The sequence below is a fragment of the Balearica regulorum genome, chromosome 1 (assembly GCF_011004875.1).
Source record: "Balearica regulorum gibbericeps isolate bBalReg1 chromosome 1, bBalReg1.pri, whole genome shotgun sequence".
NCBI lineage: Eukaryota > Metazoa > Chordata > Aves > Gruiformes > Gruidae > Balearica > Balearica regulorum.
This window is the reverse complement of record NC_046184.1, coordinates 207,450,849-207,468,502: the sequence shown is the minus strand read 5'-3', so window position 1 is coordinate 207,468,502 and position 17,654 is coordinate 207,450,849. Positions and strand designations below refer to the sequence as shown.

The following is a 17,654-nucleotide window of genomic DNA, read 5'->3' as shown; positions in this document are numbered from 1 at the left end:
CATGCATATCTTGAGTTTTCTAAGGAAAAAAACATTTGAATGTTGCTAGCATCAGGTATGAGATGTTGCCTGAAAAAAAGTTACACTCAGGAGTCTTCTGTTTGTGTTAGTAAGATCGGCCATAAACACAGGAAATATTAAAGTTAGAATATGCACAAGCAAATGGTTCTCCAGGGTAAAAAGAAGTTTCTCCAGACTCAGGAAGTGGTAAGGAATATTTAACTTAATAAAGCGGTAATATCAAGTTGCCTGAGATTTTATCAACATTCAGTTGAATATGACAGATGATGAATTTTTTTAGTTTCTGATACATTTTTCATCTGCTACATCTAAAAACATTCTGTTTCTACACATTTGCCCATAATATTTTCCTCCTCTCTTACATTAATCATCTTCAGAAGGCATCCAAATCAAGTGATTTTGCACAATAGCTATACCCTGCCTCTTGCTGACAAGACATTTAAAGTCCACATTCACCACGTACGTTTAGGAGTAGGTTATCTCCACTGTCATCAAATCCAGTCACCTACACACTTAGATACCCAAATGCAAAAACATCCTCTGAGAACTCCCACCTTTTATATTTTGATGATACAAGCCTTTGCATCACCTCAAAAGAACACCAATAAAATTGATACACTTCACTTTAGAGATGCTCTAAGCAGATTTAGATGATGTCATCTTACCTGTTAAATGTGTGTTTCTGACCAAAGCAGTCTGGTCTTAAAGACAACAGAAGAGTGCCATTGGGTTTCATTAATTGTTTTAAAGGATGATATTAATCTGGCAAAAGAATTTCTGACAATGAGAGGCTTTTATCTCAAAGCCACAGGCCTAACAAGCTCATCTGCATCACTTTCAAATCCAAATAATGACATTTTAAAATTATAATCCACTTAGTTTTCTCTTTTTAAAATCCTGGAATTGGTTAGCTGCTGCCTAATGGGATTCCAGAGCCTGTCTTTTAGTGTACAAATGCCACTCTACCTTCTACTGCAAAGCTGTGATATCCAAGTTCAAAAGCAGTTTGAATAGACATCTTCAAGTAATAGGCTAAAATATCAGAAGCCTTTTTTTCCAAACCTGAAATTAATGTTGGAAAGTACCATTTTCACTTTGCTAGGCTAATCAGTCTGCAGCACTCAACAGGAAAAAAAACCCAAATGTACTCAATTGTACAAACCATACTTAACTTAGCATATTTATATGTAATAGAGAAGAAAAATTATCTTTCTTGTTTAAATGTTATGAATTTATTTCATCCTCCTTCCCCCTGAAGCTTGTATTAAAATATCACTTCCACATTTGGATTTGGTTTTACCTTGAACAAGAAAGCCAACCAGACTTTCACTGCAGAATATTCATTAAGTGTAACTGCTATTATATAAGCATAACATTATGCAAAGCTATTACCTGCAGACGGTAATGCTACAGACATATCCAAGCCTGAAGGCTTCGGTTTTACACTCTTCTGAAAAGTATGTTCAAGAGGTTTAACTACATTTTGGGCACACTCTGAATTACAGTGTGAAGTTACTTTTTAGTTGAGTAACAAAAATCTCATATTCATTATAAAAACAGACCTACTCACCTTTGGAATATGAAAGAGGCTCTCGAACATGATTCTTACAAAATAATGTTACATGTTCTCTGAAAGACACATTCAGTCCATTATATCACCTGCAGTTCCTGTATTCAAGAAGTAGTGTTGGTACTCCCTTTCTCTTCTGTGGCCTGAACACGAGCCCCATGATTTCCAGGTAGCATCATCTGGCACAGGGAACCCACAGCCAGAGAGGAGCTATAGCACAGAGGGAAAGAAGCAGCTGCAGATTCTCCCATCCCTAGCAGAGCCCTGTACTTAAAAAGGTCCACAGAGGGCTGAATATAGTTTCTCCAGCTCCTAATCAACATAGTATTGCCTTCTGAACAGAAATCCTCACTTTCAAGATTAAAACAAAACCAAATATCTAAAATGGTCTGTTGTATCCACTTAATAGTACTGCATTTCTGTTGCTACTAGTGTTTCACAAAGTGTATTAAAACCACTAGTCAATACGATTTTCACAAGGTCACCCTGACAATCTTAAAATCTGAACTTACAAGGGCTGAAAACCCAAAACAACTCTCCACACTATGAATGATAACCACCAGACTGCCAGTCCTGAGCCCTCAGTTCCTGTTTGTTAACTCAATATTCAGGGATCATTGGGTACCCCTGCTGCCAACTCCTCCTGCTAGCACACAGCAATCATTACCATCTGGCTGCCAAGACATTCACAATTTGCAGCAGGTACCTTATACCAATCATCAGTGACCTCATTTCTACAGACTACTCAAACAGGGAGCAAAGAAATGAATAGTACGAGCAACAGACTGCATCACTTTTTAATCCTGTTACAAGCATCACTCAGAGTTCAGCATGCGTTACCGTTAATCAGCCCTTCGATGGCACTGACGTTATTTCTGCTGTAGTAGTTGTAGCAACAAATTCACAACTTGCCTGGACTTCAGCAAAATGTCAAAATTGTTCAAATTTGCCAGCAAATGAGTTTAGATTGCACTCTCAGATAGATATGAACAGCTCAATTAATCATATTAATAATTTTAGTTTTAATGAAAGTATCTCAAAATTGTTATCCAGCACTGGCTTATGAAATGTTTAACATAGCTCTTAGTATTACAAGAGTACTAGTTTCTAGGCAATGACTTGGTTTATTTGAGATTCTAGATTTCAATTATAAATAGGCTACCCTTCCTCCTTTGAGTTATTACAAAAACAATTCAGTAAAATTAAGGTTCTTAAAGTCTATTTATCTAGGGATCGACTACAGCTGAAGCAACAATATTCTAAACTACTTTCATACTGCTGATTTTCTTATTACACACGGACAGCTAATCAGTCCTAAACTAATGACAGATTTTAACCACAACCCATGTTCCTAAACTCACCATCTGAAAAAGAAATACACTTGATCAAGAACATCCTACTAGGAATCTGCTGAAGCACTGCACCTCCCTGAATCATGTTCCCCATTGTGAACAGGACCTTAGACTCCTCTGTTTAATTAGTCTCACTAATTTTAATCGAGTTACTGAAGAACTACAGTCATACTTTAAGTGATGACAAGTGTTAAACTAAAAGAAAAAAATTAATATATGAAAAGCTTTTTGGAACAATGGAATGAAAAAAAAACAGTGCTAGAGTATTTCCTTTGCAGTCTATTATTTGGTTCAAAGAAACCAGACAAACATGTTTCCATACTGAGCATGACATTATGAACTGCCGATTATTTTCTTTCTACATTAGCCACTCCCTGTAAATGAAAACAAAATCAATTAAGCATCTTTGAAAAAAAATCCTCCTGACTGCTATGGCTAAGGTGTACTGTTTTATGCTGTGCCTTATCTATCATTTATTCCTCTACTCAAATTGTTGATCATTAAATATTCCTAGCAGGAAAGATCATTTTACACAGAAAAATGGTGGTAGACAAACCACTCCAAGGATATTTTTCCTCTCTTGTCAGGTTCTGCTTAAGATGACTTAACCAGCCAAAAGAACTCAGAAGTTCACCGGCTGTCCCTGTTCATAACATTCAATAATCTGGCAGCTCTCAGATGAGTACAGCGTGAATTAGCATAAAGTATGTTTGGAATCAAGGAAAAGGAAAAATGAGGCCTCATAACTGCTTACAGCCAACTTAATGTATAAAATGAATCACCCATAATCAACTTTTCTGATAAAATTAAGACCTTAAGTCTTCTGTTTATAATCTAATGTTCAGATAGCTTCACAGAAATGTGTTATTTGCAATACATTCCAGAAAAAAATCTAAAATCAAGTCTGTAACATCAAGACTGAGATGACAGAAATCCATTTTGAGTGCCTGCAGTCAGAGAGAACAGACTAAGGAGCCAATCTAATTCAATGGTGGGGTTTCTTTTCCTTATCAGAACTATTCAACCACATGGATATAAGAACAACAGTAATTAAGACAGAGTAACAGGTTATCACAAATCATCAGCTACATGAACATTCTTAATCCATTGTAAAATGAATTGAAACGCATTAGCTTACCTCAACGAAAGAATTTTAAACGTGTTCCACCTCACATTTGCAGGAGGTCACAAACATGCATACAGATATATCACAGTTCAGTCTATGATGGTAACTGAGCTGTAATAACTAACTATCAATTAAATCAATCACCAAGAACTGTATGAAATATTAACTATTTAAAGTGAAAACATGTGTCTCGCTTTGCTTCACTCATCTTTTTTTATTTCATGCTTAAACAACTTTATTTAGTACTGATTATTCAAAATTATAAAATATTTTTTTCTTCAAATCTCAGTGATGCATGCAACTAAAGCATAAGAATGCATAAGAATGCACAGCAAACATTATGCACATTCAAAATATCCCTGAGAGGCACAGACATATTAATTGTCATTCTACATATAAGGAAGAAACATTAAGCTCTAGATTTTCACTTTTACAAAAATTGTAATTTGCAAAGTTAGCCATGTTATTTTGTCTTGTGTAACACACGAAGTATATCAAACCATAATGAACATAAACATTTAATTAGTTCGTAAACATCAGTAAGAAAGTGAAAAAACTAAAACACACTCTTCATTTGCTTTGGAAAGTAAGTAAGTTATGATCAAGTGCAGTGGGTTGACCCTGGCTGGACACCAGGTGCCCACCAAGTCGCTCTATCACTCCCCTCCCTCAGCAGGACAGGGAGAGGAGAAAAGTAAGATGGGGAAAAAAAAACCCTTGTGGGTCCAGATAAAGGCAGTTTAATAAAGCAAAAGGCTGCACATAGAAGCAAAGGAAAAACAAAAGGTTTATTCTCTACTTCCCATCAGCAGGCGATGTCTGGCCACTTCCCGAGAAGCAGGGCTACAGCATGCATAGCGGTTGCTCCACAAGACAAACGTAAATAACGAACACCCCCCCCTTCCTCCTCCTTTCTCCCAGCTTTTATTGCTGAGCACACACCATATGGCATGGAATATCCCTCTGGTCAGTTGGGGTCAGCTGTCCTGGCTCTGTGCCCTCCCAAGATCTTGCCCACCCCCAGCCTGCTGCTGAGGGGGAATGTTGGAGACACAGCCTTGGTGTGTGCCAGCACTGCTCAGCAGCAGCCAAAACACCGGTGTGTTACCAACACCTTGCTGGCTACCGATGCACAGCACTGTGGGGCTGCTGTGGGGGAAATTAACTCCATCCCAGCCAGATCCAATATATCAAGTAAGAAATTGAGACAACATATACAGAAATATATGCGATAACTGTATAATGCTAATATCTAATAATATCAAGCAATATTTGTATGTTTAAAGGTACCATTCAAATGAACCCAACATTATATGTTCTTGAATAAAAGAAGGAAAAAAGTTTGGAGTTCTTAAAGATCTCATTAGTAACAACCAGGGATTCAATCAAGCACAATGCTCTGGGCAGTTCTTTAGAGGTTTACGTTGGAAGTCAATGCAACTACTGCTAATGTAAATCTAAGGAGCGGTGTGTTGGGTTTGCGTGGCAAGGTTTTGGTAACAGGGGTGTCTACAGGGGTGGCTTCTGTGAGAAGCTGCCAGAAGCTTCCCCTGTGTCTGATAGAGCCAATGCCAGCCGGCTCCAAGATGGACCCACCACTGGCCAAGGCCAAGCCAATCAGCACCTCTGTGATAACATATTTAAGAAGGAGAAAAAAAGTTAGAGAGCGCTTTTGCAGCCAGAGAGAGGAGTGAGAAGATCTAAGAAACTCTGCAGACACCAAGGTCAGTGCAGAAGGAGGGGCAGGAGGTGCTCCAGGTGCCAGAGCAGAGATTCCCCCTGCAGCCCGTGGAGAAGACCACGGTGAAGCAGGCTGTCCCCCTGCAGCCCATGGAGGAAGGATGAGGGGGTGTAGAGATTCCACCTGCAGCCCGTGGAGGACCCCACGCCGGAGCAGGTGGAGGCACCTGAAGGAGGCTGTGACCCCATGGGAAGCCCACGCTGGAGCAGGCTCCTAGCAGGACCTGTGGAGAGAGGAGCCCACGCCGGAGCAGGTTTGCTGGCAGGACTTGTGAGCCCGTGGGGGACTCACACTGGAGCAGTTTGCTCCTGAAGGTCCGCACCCCATGGAAGACACCCACGCTGGAGAAGTTCGTGAAGGACTGTCTCCTGTGAGAGGGACCCCATGCTGGAGCAGGGGCAGAGTGTGAGGAGTCCTCCCCCTGAGGAGGAAGAAGCAGCAGAAACAACATGTGATGAACTGACCACAACCCCCATATCGCATCCCCCTGTGCCGCTGGGGGGGAGGAGGTTGAAGCCGGGAGTGAAGTTGAGCCTGGGAAGATGGGAGGGGTGGGGGGAGGTATTTTAAGATTTGATTTTATTTCTCATTCCTCTACTCTGTTTTGCTTAGTAATAAATTAGATGAATTTCCTCTCTCAGTTCAGTCTGTTTTGCTCGTGACGATAATTAGTGAGTGATCTCTCCCTGTCCTTATCTCGACCCACAAGCTTTTCGTTACACCTTTTCCTCCCCTGTCTACTGAAGGAGGGGAGTGACAGAGCGGCTCTGGTGGGCTCCTAGCCCCCAGCCAGGGTCAACCCACCACAGTCTTTTTTGGCGCCCAACATGGGGCACGACAACAGCAGTTTTGCATTAAGTGTGTTACAGCGATAGTAGTTAGTAATTTGCAAGCTCCTGTGCAGGTCACGGGGTTTGTTAGCTGTGCTGCTTCTCTCTACTTTGCTAAACTTAGGAACATGCTGATACAAACAATGGCTGCTCTGTGCTTTGGCCTGGTGTTGATGATCTTACTGTTCTGGGGGAGTTATTCTGTGGGGTGGATGAAGGAACTTGGGAGCATGCTAGTACAAACAATGGTTATGTGCATGGCCCTGGCATGGATGTTATTGCTGCGTTGGGGGAGCTATCTTGTGGAGGTGATGGGGGAATACATCTCTCTCTCTCTACCTGGGTTTGACATGGATGGTTTCATTATGCAGGCTCCCAAGGTCCTTGTTCACCCTTATGTAAGCTCATTAATATTACTGATTAATACTGCTGGCATATTACAGGTGTTGTGGAGTTTGGTTTTGTCCTGGTTTAAGGGAAGACAACTTTCGAGTGAGGCAATACTGAAACGTGCCCTGAGGCAGCCAGTTCCCGGGTGACAGGGTGTGTGGAAGGATTTGGGCAGGTTCCTACGGTGATTGTCACCTCCTATAGCCTGGGACTTCACACCTGAACAGGCAAGCAATCCCAGCAAACTGGTCCCCTATCACCCACAAGCCTCTGGAAAGATATAATGGACTGTTAAAGACTATGTTGGGGGCATTAGGTAATGGGGCATGGAAGCACTGGGATACAAATTTAGCAGAAGCCACTTGGCTGATTAATAGAGGATCTGCTAACCTTCCTGGTCCTGCCCAAACAAAATCCCTACATACTGTGGGAGGAGACAAGGTCCCTGTAGTACACATGGGAAAGTGGCTGGGGAAGGCAGTGTGGATTGCTCCTCCCATGGGAAAAGACAAACCCATTCCTGGCATTGTCTTTGCTGAAGGACCTGGGTGTACTTGGTGGGTAATGCGGAAGGATGGAGAGACCCGCTGTGTGCCTCAAGGAGATTTAACCTTGGGGTAAAATAATCTGTAATGTGAGTTGTATGTTCTAGGAAGTAATGTAGAAGGAATGACCCAAACCAACAAAGAGCGAGTTTCGCAAGGAGCCAGACGAATGCAACAACAGCCCAAAGCAAGCTGGTGTTGGTGCCCAACAACTGAACTTATTGCTACTCCTGTCCTGAACACCCATCCTGATGGATTGGGCCCAAGTCATGAACATCTGGAGGAGCAGAGGAAGCTCATGGAACAGGAACGTAACATCTATCTGTTAAAGGACTGGAGACAGTAGTTAATAAGAAGTAAATACAATGAAATGGTTATAAAATATATATATGTATTAAAGTGTGACGGGTGTGAGCATGACACAAATAGTATGGAATAAAGGGTGGAGACTGCATTGGGTCTGGCTGAGATGGAGTTAATTCTCCCCACAGCAGCCCTCAAGGTGTTGTGTTGTGTATTGGTAGCTAGCAAACTGTTGATAACACACCAGTGTTTTGGCTACTACTGAGCAGTGCCAGCACACATCAAGGCTGTCTCTCCAACATATCTTTCCCCCCCTCCAGCAGCAGGCTGGGGGTGGGCAAGATCTTGGGAGGGGACACAGCCAGGACAGCTGACCCAAACTGACCAAAGGGATATTCCATACCATATGGCATCTGCTCAGCAATAAGAAACTGAGAGACAGGGGGAGGAACAGGGCTGGAGCATTCGTTGTTTTTGTTGTGGGTTTTTGGTGGGGGTTTTTTGTTGTTTTTTGGGTTTTTTTTACAATGTTTGTCTTCCAGAGTAAGGGGCACGCATATTGAAGCCCTACTTCCCAGGAGGTGGCTGGACATCGCCTGCTGATGGGAAGTAGAGAATAATCTTTTGCTTTTTGCTTTGCTTCCGCGTGCAGCTTTTTGTTTTAGCTACATTAAACTGCCTTTATCTTGACCCATGACTTTGGGGCTGTTTTTCCATCTTCCTTTCTCCCCTCCCTGCCTTGCTGAGGAGGGGAGTGATAGAGCAGCTCTAGTGGGCACCTGGCCCCCAGCCAGGGTCAACCCACCACAAGCAGTCTAATGTGGAATCTAATGGGCCAGAAAATAATTACCATAAATCAATTCCCTACCTGTAATTCAATAAACTACCACTACCAAATGGTAAGCATTCCACACTTTCTTGATGCTCACAGGACTCTCATTTGGGGTTTCCTGGCTACAAACACACCCCCACGTGCTATGCAGTACATGAGCAACAAATCTAATATAACAATCAGACCTACTGTACGTGACTTGCATTTACACACATGCAATAAGTCCCAGACGATACAATTTAACAGCAAGAAGCTTAGTATAGTCCAATTTATAAGATTCACCAAGCATGGGTTTTTTTTGACCAAACAAACAATCAAACAATCCCAGATAAACGGCTGTTTTCCTATGACAGAACTTCCAGATGACAAAAGGAAAGATGTCCAGATACACTCAGATATATGGTAGCTAAACCTCCACACCGGTCAGTCCGCAGTTTGAGGAATAGTCAAGAACAGTTTGAGAAATGGAGATTCAGTCACTAGATCTACATACCCTGTGTGTGAAAACACACTTCTATAACATAACAGGAGTTAAAAGTTTTTGCAATTCAGCTCTTCTGGCAGTTACAGTACAGCAGTAGGGTGAAATATTCTAGTTTAATTCAGTGCTGATAGTTCCAGAAAAGAAAATATATTTGAAAACTCTCCTGTGATATGACAATCATTTCAGACTAATTGCATGCTGCTTTGGGGCTGTTTTGGTTTGTTTGGAGGTTTTTTTTGGAAGGTGGGGGGTGTTGTTTGTTTATTAGTTTTAAGCATACAGTAACACTTGCTGAAGTATGTAATTAAATTAGAAACAAATAAAGTGTATATTGTAATTTCCCAACAGTTTAAAGACATTATGATCTTTCATTCCCAGAAGCCTCTTTGGCTATTTTTTTAAAATATGCCATGTGGAACAAAAGTGCTAACTAACTTGTAAACTTTCTGATTGTATCTCACGCTAGCAAAGCCTTCAGAAGCAGAAATATGTGAATAAAAGAGATTAAAAGAGATCTACTTTTAAAAAACAGATTTTTGGAGTGATAAATCTATTGAATTGACATCTTTCAGGAAACAATGAAGAACTGAGGTTCATTGTCAGAAGGCAATAAATCAAAAATATTGTGAAGTTTCTATCCTTTTTCTTATCATCTCTATCAAGTCACATCTGTAAGACAAGTTTGAGGCAAGAAGAATAATGTATTTCTGATAAATCACTTTGTCCTCAGTGATCCCAAAGAAAAAGAAGGATGCTAAATACGTTTCTGTTTTTACACACTCATCACCTAAAACTGAGCTGCTGAATCATTATAATTATAGTATCATCATATTAGCTGAGTACTATATTATTATATGGCATATTATGATACTGGCTATTATTACACTCTTATCTTCATCTATTTGGAAGTAAAGACATCCCTGTACTTTGGGAAGCTGCTAACCATCCATGTAGCAATCAGTATTCACCAAACTCCCCTTTGATAGGGATGTTGTGTCCTCAGCTTTTGCCTTATTTGACAAGGTAAATTAATCCTTTTCATATCAACATGGGAGATTAGTGCTTCAACAAAAACAACTAAATAACAATAGGAGTAAAACTGCCTGTATCCCATCGTCTAGCACAGATTCAGGTATTTTGAAGAGTCACAAAAAAGCACTTACCACACCAATTCCTTCAAAAGCAAATATTGCAGTCCCAAAAAACAGTGGGTACTTCTTCCAGCCAACCACAGGAGGCAGTTTTCGAGGATCTACTATATCCTGAAGAAAACAAAGCAAAACAGTGCTATGTAAAGCGCATTAGCTGTTCCTACAATTTTAACAGATTTGTTATGCTATAGAAAATAAAACTCGGTACGTGTTGACAGTGGTGTATACATTGCTATTTAGAATCCTCGGGTCTCCTCCCAAACTTAGTCCTTTATACACATTTATAGACACCTTCTCACCCATGCACAGACGCTTGCAGATATACTTATTCTAGGTTCATGTTACTGACATTAGAATTTTTCACTTTTAAAGTATCACACTGGTGTATATGAGTGAGCATCAACTAAAACAAAAGGGAAAGCTCACGCCTCAAGCTTAACCTTCTGCAAACATGTTATTCCCAGAGTATGGCATTTTCTCATCTGCTTTCATACTGCACAGATATTCTTCATAACCATAAGGGACAGTAAAAGAAAATCTTGTTAATAGAAGCTGAGTTCCTGCAGAACAATTAATTACTCTCTATCTCACTCAGTCTCTTTATGTAACTTCTACTGCCTCCTTGCCCAGCCAATACCTCCAGCTGGCTTTTCTGCCTTCCTCCCCATCTTCCACTTCCCGCTTGTTTCATAACACTTATGAAAGTTTTCTCAAACAATAGTGGCACCCACCACTTATCCACACCGTGTGTGCAACAGTGGCTACCGCTTATCACTTTTCAAAAATCTTAATCAAAATGTATATGTTTCTAGATGTGATTTTTTTTCAGCCATCGGTTTAATTTGTTCCATTACGAAATGCCTCCAAATATGAAACACAGCAGCAACCCAGAAAATGCAGCAACTATTCAACTTCTCACGAAATGGAATTCTGCAATATCTTTTCTTAAAGGGTAAGTGTTAAATTTTTCCTAATGTTACTGGAGAAACACTAGAAATAAATGTTGCTGTTGGAAATGCTCTTTTGTTGCAACAAAAAGATTGCCCACAGATTAAAACCTTGCAAGTTCTGTGTGCAACCCATAAAAATTCACATATTCTTCCACTTGACTCCAGGTCATTACGATACATACTTCTATTTTCTTAAGAGCAGCAATATTATCCTTTCTTTCAAAAGTACTGTAAAAGTCCATGTTTACACCATGTATCAAGTATTAAGGCACCTCCTTAAATTAAGACGCCTCGATAAAATACAAGATAATTCTGCCTTTTAGAAATTGTCAGTCAGTATAGATCTATCGGAGACCAACTGCCACATGCAACGAATACACCTTGCGACACTGGAAAAAAAAAAAAAGATAATAAACTTTTTTATACTCACTCTAACAATATACTGGTAAATGATCACCAGGCTGACAGCCATGGACAGATTGGCAAGCAATGAAAGCAAGGACAGGCTCTTAAGGTCACGAATAAAGACCAGGAGGATCATGAATGGCAGGAAACACAGCATGTATATTCGTAAATCAGTACTCCTTTTCTCAGAAGAACTGCTGGTGGCACTGACATTCATGGGAGCAGTTTTGTTTTCCAAGAATCCTTCATGGACCTGTAGGGGAAAAAAAAAACACCAAAAAAAAATCCAAACATGTTAAACAGTGGTAGCACTGAGTCTCTGTATACGGTCACATAGCTGTTCTTCTACAGGGGCATTTGTCCCTCTGCTTTACCTGCTGAGTGTCAGGTGTTTCAGGACCCCTGTCTCAGTGCAGAGAGGAAGACACGGCACTTTTAGCCAGTGTTTCATCCTTAAGACAAATGAGAAATCAGGACCTGAAAGATCTGAAAGCGTTTTTATCCTACCACTGACTAAAGAGGAAATCCACATGAGCAGTTTAGATGAGATTCTTTTCAGAAAAGGAGACTTTGGTAAAATGAATGCAAGCAAGATGGATCTAGGCCTAAGTATTAAAGTTTGAATTTTCCTAAGGAGAGTAAGGGGGTAGATGACCAACTGCTATTGTACCCAAGTTCAATGCTTAAAAACCTTATGCCTTTGCCATCCACATCATACCAGCATGCATACAAAAGAATCTTGGAATATGAACCTGCCTATCTTTATTTTAATTCAAATTATTTTTTCTTAAATTCACTCTTTTATTAATCAAAGATAACTCAACTTAAAAAAAAAACCCACATGAGCTTAGAAAGAGTTGAGAGTCCTAAATTGATATAAATTAATGCCTATAGATAAACAGCAGTACACGATGTGAAAGTGTATTAGGTTTTTTGTATGTAACATTACAATAGTTGCCTACGGTGCAATTCAGAAGACTGAGTTTGGCACTATTCACAACTCTCATTGCATCTTTTGGAAAAACATTAATGTGGCCATAGCTGCCAAAATTTGTTTCTACTGCATTCACCGCCATACAAATCAGCACATGACTGTGATTAATCTGCTCATGCTGCAGAAAGCCTTTGGCTTGATGACTACGAAAAGATACCTAGACAGTGAAAAAAAATTAGTTTCTTATAGCACAGAGACAAACAAAAATGGGAAATCAATATATAGCAAACCAACTTAAGATAATACTCTCACCCTTAAGTACTGCCAATGAACTACTATCGCCACAGTCTTAAAACTTAACATAGAACAGAACTCAGAGGAAGGCTGTATAACCCTACAATCCCAGAAGCGTAAAAGTGCAGCAATTCTTAAATATTATTATCCTTATCACACAGTTCACAGACATGGTCCCAAGACTGATTCATTTATGGGCAATTCTTTCAATTTGGTTTGTTCTTTAAAATACCAGTTATTATCTGTGCAAGTGAAATAGTAAGATCATAGATACTTCCTCAAAAATCCAAACACATTAAGCTGTTACAATAAAAGGGGCAAGTATTACCATTACAATGTGAGTTTGTACGTAGCCATGGCAGTTCTAAGCAACCACCACAATTACCAGTACTTAATGTCATTTATTTTATTTTATAGGTTACAGTAACTCAAGGCTATTAATTTTTTACTTTAAGGAAGAGGACGAAGTGGAGAAAAGAGGACAGGCTGGAGATGCGATAGGCGATCAAGGGATCATTGGGACTGTGATACTTTCATGAGGCAAAGGGAGTTAGCTGACAATGTAAAACCAAGCGTATGTAAACCAAGTCATTCAAATTAGCAAGTTTGCAAAAATTCAGACTTTACAAGTCTAGGAGAAAAAAAAAAATACACAAATTATTTCCATTGTTTCAAACAATCCACAAACTCAGGAAGACAGAATTAACTTAAAATTCTTTTCTCTGTAACAAAAAGTGCTAGACAGATTTTTTCATCATGAAAAAGGGAAAGATAAAAGACAGTTCTGCAACCACATGTTTTCCACAAATCTCACTTTGAATCAAAACAGATGACACCACCCATTACAGAAACACTGATATTAAGTGTCATAGAATCATAGAATGTTTTGGGTTGGAAGGGACCTTAAAGATCATCTAGTTCCAACCCCCCTGCCATGGGCAGGGACACCCTCCACTAGACCAGGTTGCCCAAAGGCCCATCCAAAGAAAGAAAAAAAAAAAAAACCCACACCCCTAAAAAAACCCCCAACGATGCCCAGCCTGTTTCCAAGCAGCGATCCTGCCTCCCAGCTAGCTTCCCCAGTTATATACAGAGCATGATGTCATATGGTATGGAATATCCCAGTTGGGGTCAGCTGTCCCGGCTGTGTCCCCTCACAACTCCCTGTGCACCCCCAGCCCACTCGCTGGTGGGGTGGTGTGAGAAGCAGAAAAGGCCTTGGCTCTGTGTAAGCACTGCTCAGCAAGAAGGAAAATATCTCTATATTATCAAGACTGTTTTCAGCACAAATCCAAAACACAGCCCCATGCTAGCTACTGTGAAGAAAATTAACTCTATACGAGCCAAAACCAGCACAATTTAGAACTTCCAGTGAATCCACAATAACTCTACTTTGCCAAGCAATATGTCGAACACTTAATCGAATTACTTTCCTAATGTCACATGAAGTAAAGCTCTCTGTAGAAGTTTCCTGCTTTCCCACCATACCTAAAATAGAAATACAGAACAAGCACTTTAACAGCCTTTCACTTTAACAACAGCCTCATGTGTTTACACAGCCAGAGCTGCTCTGTACACAAGGACACATAAGAGGGTTTTCTAAGAATTACAAAGTGATTCGAGCATATAAGTCCCATTGAAAACCTCAGCTACAATAAATACTTAATCTAATGTGCCTTCGATTTATATAAATGTTTTTAAACCTGATGAGCTATTAAAAAAAATTATTCCTAAAGAAATAACTGCAGGCAGGATACAGTTTGGGTTCTAAAATACATTTTTAAAATACCGCAGTATAAACATGCTTCTATTCCAATCATTTCAAGCATTCAACCACTTCAGTTTTCTCTTAAGACAAAGACATTCTACTTTTATACACAAATCCCGATAAAAAGTTTCTATAATCAGAAATATTTGATTTTTTTTCTATTAACACCACCAAATTCCAACTAGACATTCAACTGGAGTTTAGTGGCTAATATGGCTGGAAAATGTAGTAGACAATATTCTATATTCTATATAATTCTATTCGAGATTAGGCCTACTGTGATCAGCTACCCTGAGATCAGATCACACCTCCATGTTGTGTTAGGTAAGAGTGGTCATACAAAATAACCTCTATAATTATCTGTTCTTTATTTTCATAAAAACATGAGGAAAGCACAGAACATACTACAGCTGCACACAAACTCTCCATAGCCATCAGCAGATGAATGAATATTGATGCAGAAGTGGCAAAACACAGACCATAACAGCCTTACTTGGATACAAGGATATTGTCAGAAACAGCATGAAAAACCTTACTAAAAATCAAGGTGACATCTAGTGCTTTCTCATTATGTACAAATTCAGACTTTTTTCTTCCTTACAGAAGTCAATCAAGTTGGTCAGTCCTTTGGTAAATCCATGCTGACTGGTTCCTGTCACTTTATTCTCCCTCACGTACCCAGAAACATGCTTCATGAAGACTCAGTCCCTGACTTTCAAAGGGATTGAAGAGAGGCTGGCTGGCTTGTAATTCTCCAAATTATTCTCCTGGCCTTTTGTTAAGGTAAGTACATTTGCCTCTACTTGCTTTTCAGGGACCTCCCCCACTCTGTATGGTCTTTCAAAGACTTGAAGTTTCTCCCAGAAACATCAGATCTCAGATACAGCCCATCTGGTCCCAGACTCCCTGCTTTCTCTGTGTCTTCAGAGCACAACAGTGACATTGCTTTAACCAGAGTGCGACCATATAAAGCAGGGTAATTCCTTACTCTCTTCCCATCTTTGTTCTGTGTGGTCACAGCTGTCCTTGTATGAAGGTATTTTGTAACTCTACTCAGAAAATGGAACAAATCTTATTTATTTGTGATAGCCTTCACGCTACTGAGATTATTCTGCTGTAAGTCTTTAGATAAATTAAAAAAAAAAAAAAAATCAAAGCCCTACCTGAAACAGGCCTGTTTCCCAAAGCTTATCCTATGGAGGATTATGGCTTTGTAGAGAGAAAAAGCATGTGAAATGGTTAGTTAAGTTCTACTTATCCCCTAGTAACTGCTGAAAGTGCACACACTTATCCCAGGCAGAGTATTTTAGAGATCAGCTTGCCATCAGATGAAGAGGTTACTGTGAACTGTAATATGCTAAAGACAGTAGTGTTGTCTGGGTGAGGACGTTTCTGCAATTTACTCTCCGCTATTACTTCAGCAAAATGTGAAGCCTCTAACTTCAAAATTAATATTTCAATTTATTAAAAAAAGAAACTTTCGAAAGTTTCAGTTCAACTGTTGACTGTCAAGCCATTCTCATTTTGTCCATTATATACAAGTTTTTACATTACTAAAAATACTTTGGGGGTGAATTTTATGTATACATGCACATGCCATGTAACCAATACTATCACTTCTACTGATACAAAAGCACAGGAGGACAGTTCATTCACTTTTGTGGATATATATACACACCTTTAAATCAACTTCATATCAATAAAGCAGCTTCTACAACATCAGTGAGGACAGTACCACTTAAAGGTTTAGGCGAGGCCACAGGAACTATCCATACCTCAGAGGTGGATTTTGGGACATGACAGAATAGTGACTCTGTACATTGACTCAGAAGAGGCACACCAGATAAGATCCAGCAAAGGTTAATCTTGTGAGAGCGCTAAACAAACAGGCAAGAGAGACTGACAGGTAGAAGAAAGCTGAGTTGGAAAGTAAAATGCAAAAATTGTAAAAAGTAAGGACCACTGCTCTCCCTCTTAGAGTAGAGCAATTGGCTGTGGGAGACTTGACAGTAAAGAGCAGCAGAGCAAAACTCTAACAAAGATGAGATTATACTGATTTGTTCAGGTGCAGGCTAACATTACCATCACTTTCAAAGTGCTTTACTAGATTAAAAATAAATAAATAAACAGATAACACTTAAAACAGTTCTAACAAGTAACAAAATAAAAAGCAGCAGTAGGACTTTTTTCTTTTTCTTTTTTAAACTTTTTCTCATATGTTGTTTAACTCAGTGCAAATTTACTACTGATTGTGTTAGGACTGACTATGACTCACTCTCTGTCTAACCTTCTCTCTTAAATATTAGAATTAATATAATCTCAGATTCCTATTCTGGACAACAATCCCTTTCAGTCTCCTGCTGCTCTCTGCTAGCGCATCACTGCATATGGCAGTCACGCCAGGCCAAGAACAGCAGACATCATAACTAACTGCCTCTTTCCTACAAACAAAGCAATATAACCTGAAATACCATCAGAACATCAGCCAACTTAGACAAATCTTTCCACTTATCCATTCAATGGATCTGTGCTTGAAAAACACACACGTACACATTCTTTTGTACGTCACAGAACTCAGTGGATATTATTCAACTTCCAATCTGAACGCACATTATCTGCATTTTGTTCTGTGCTGCTTATCATGGCTGAACCTGGAAGTTCCACAAACATTCCCTTAAACCACATGAGGAAATATCATTAGGGTTGTAGAAAGGAAGTACACAGGCACAGAAGTCCCTGGTGACAAAGTGACTTCATCAGAAGTCACTGCCATTATTCAAGAATTAACTGACACGGTGGCATGATGTCTGAAACAGCTTTGTTTACAGGAGTGGTTCACCTAATGTCTCATTTACATACCCCAAGCACAGCATCCACCACAGTCAGCTGTATCCATGAACACTGTGCAAATCTGGTTATCAGATTCCTGATGTCAGGCTCCCAGAAAATGACTGCTGC

At 39.7% G+C, this 17,654-nt stretch overlaps 1 protein-coding gene across 7 annotated transcripts in view; it reads right to left on the bottom strand.

The window, feature by feature from the left end:
* The window catches only part of SLC36A4 (solute carrier family 36 member 4), a 120,703-nt gene that overhangs the window by 80,088 nt on the left and 22,961 nt on the right, over positions 1-17,654 (bottom strand). For 6 of the 7 annotated variants that reach the window (XM_075742399.1, XM_075742405.1, XM_075742401.1 and 3 more), the window contains exons 7-8: positions 11,726-11,953; positions 10,358-10,456 (exon numbers count right to left, since the gene is read on the bottom strand). In XM_075742399.1, the coding sequence (XP_075598514.1) occupies positions 10,358-10,456; positions 11,726-11,953 (327 nt within the window). The remainder of the gene's footprint in view (positions 1-10,357; positions 10,457-11,725; positions 11,954-17,654) is intronic. The other variant, XM_075742406.1, reaches the window with a different exon arrangement.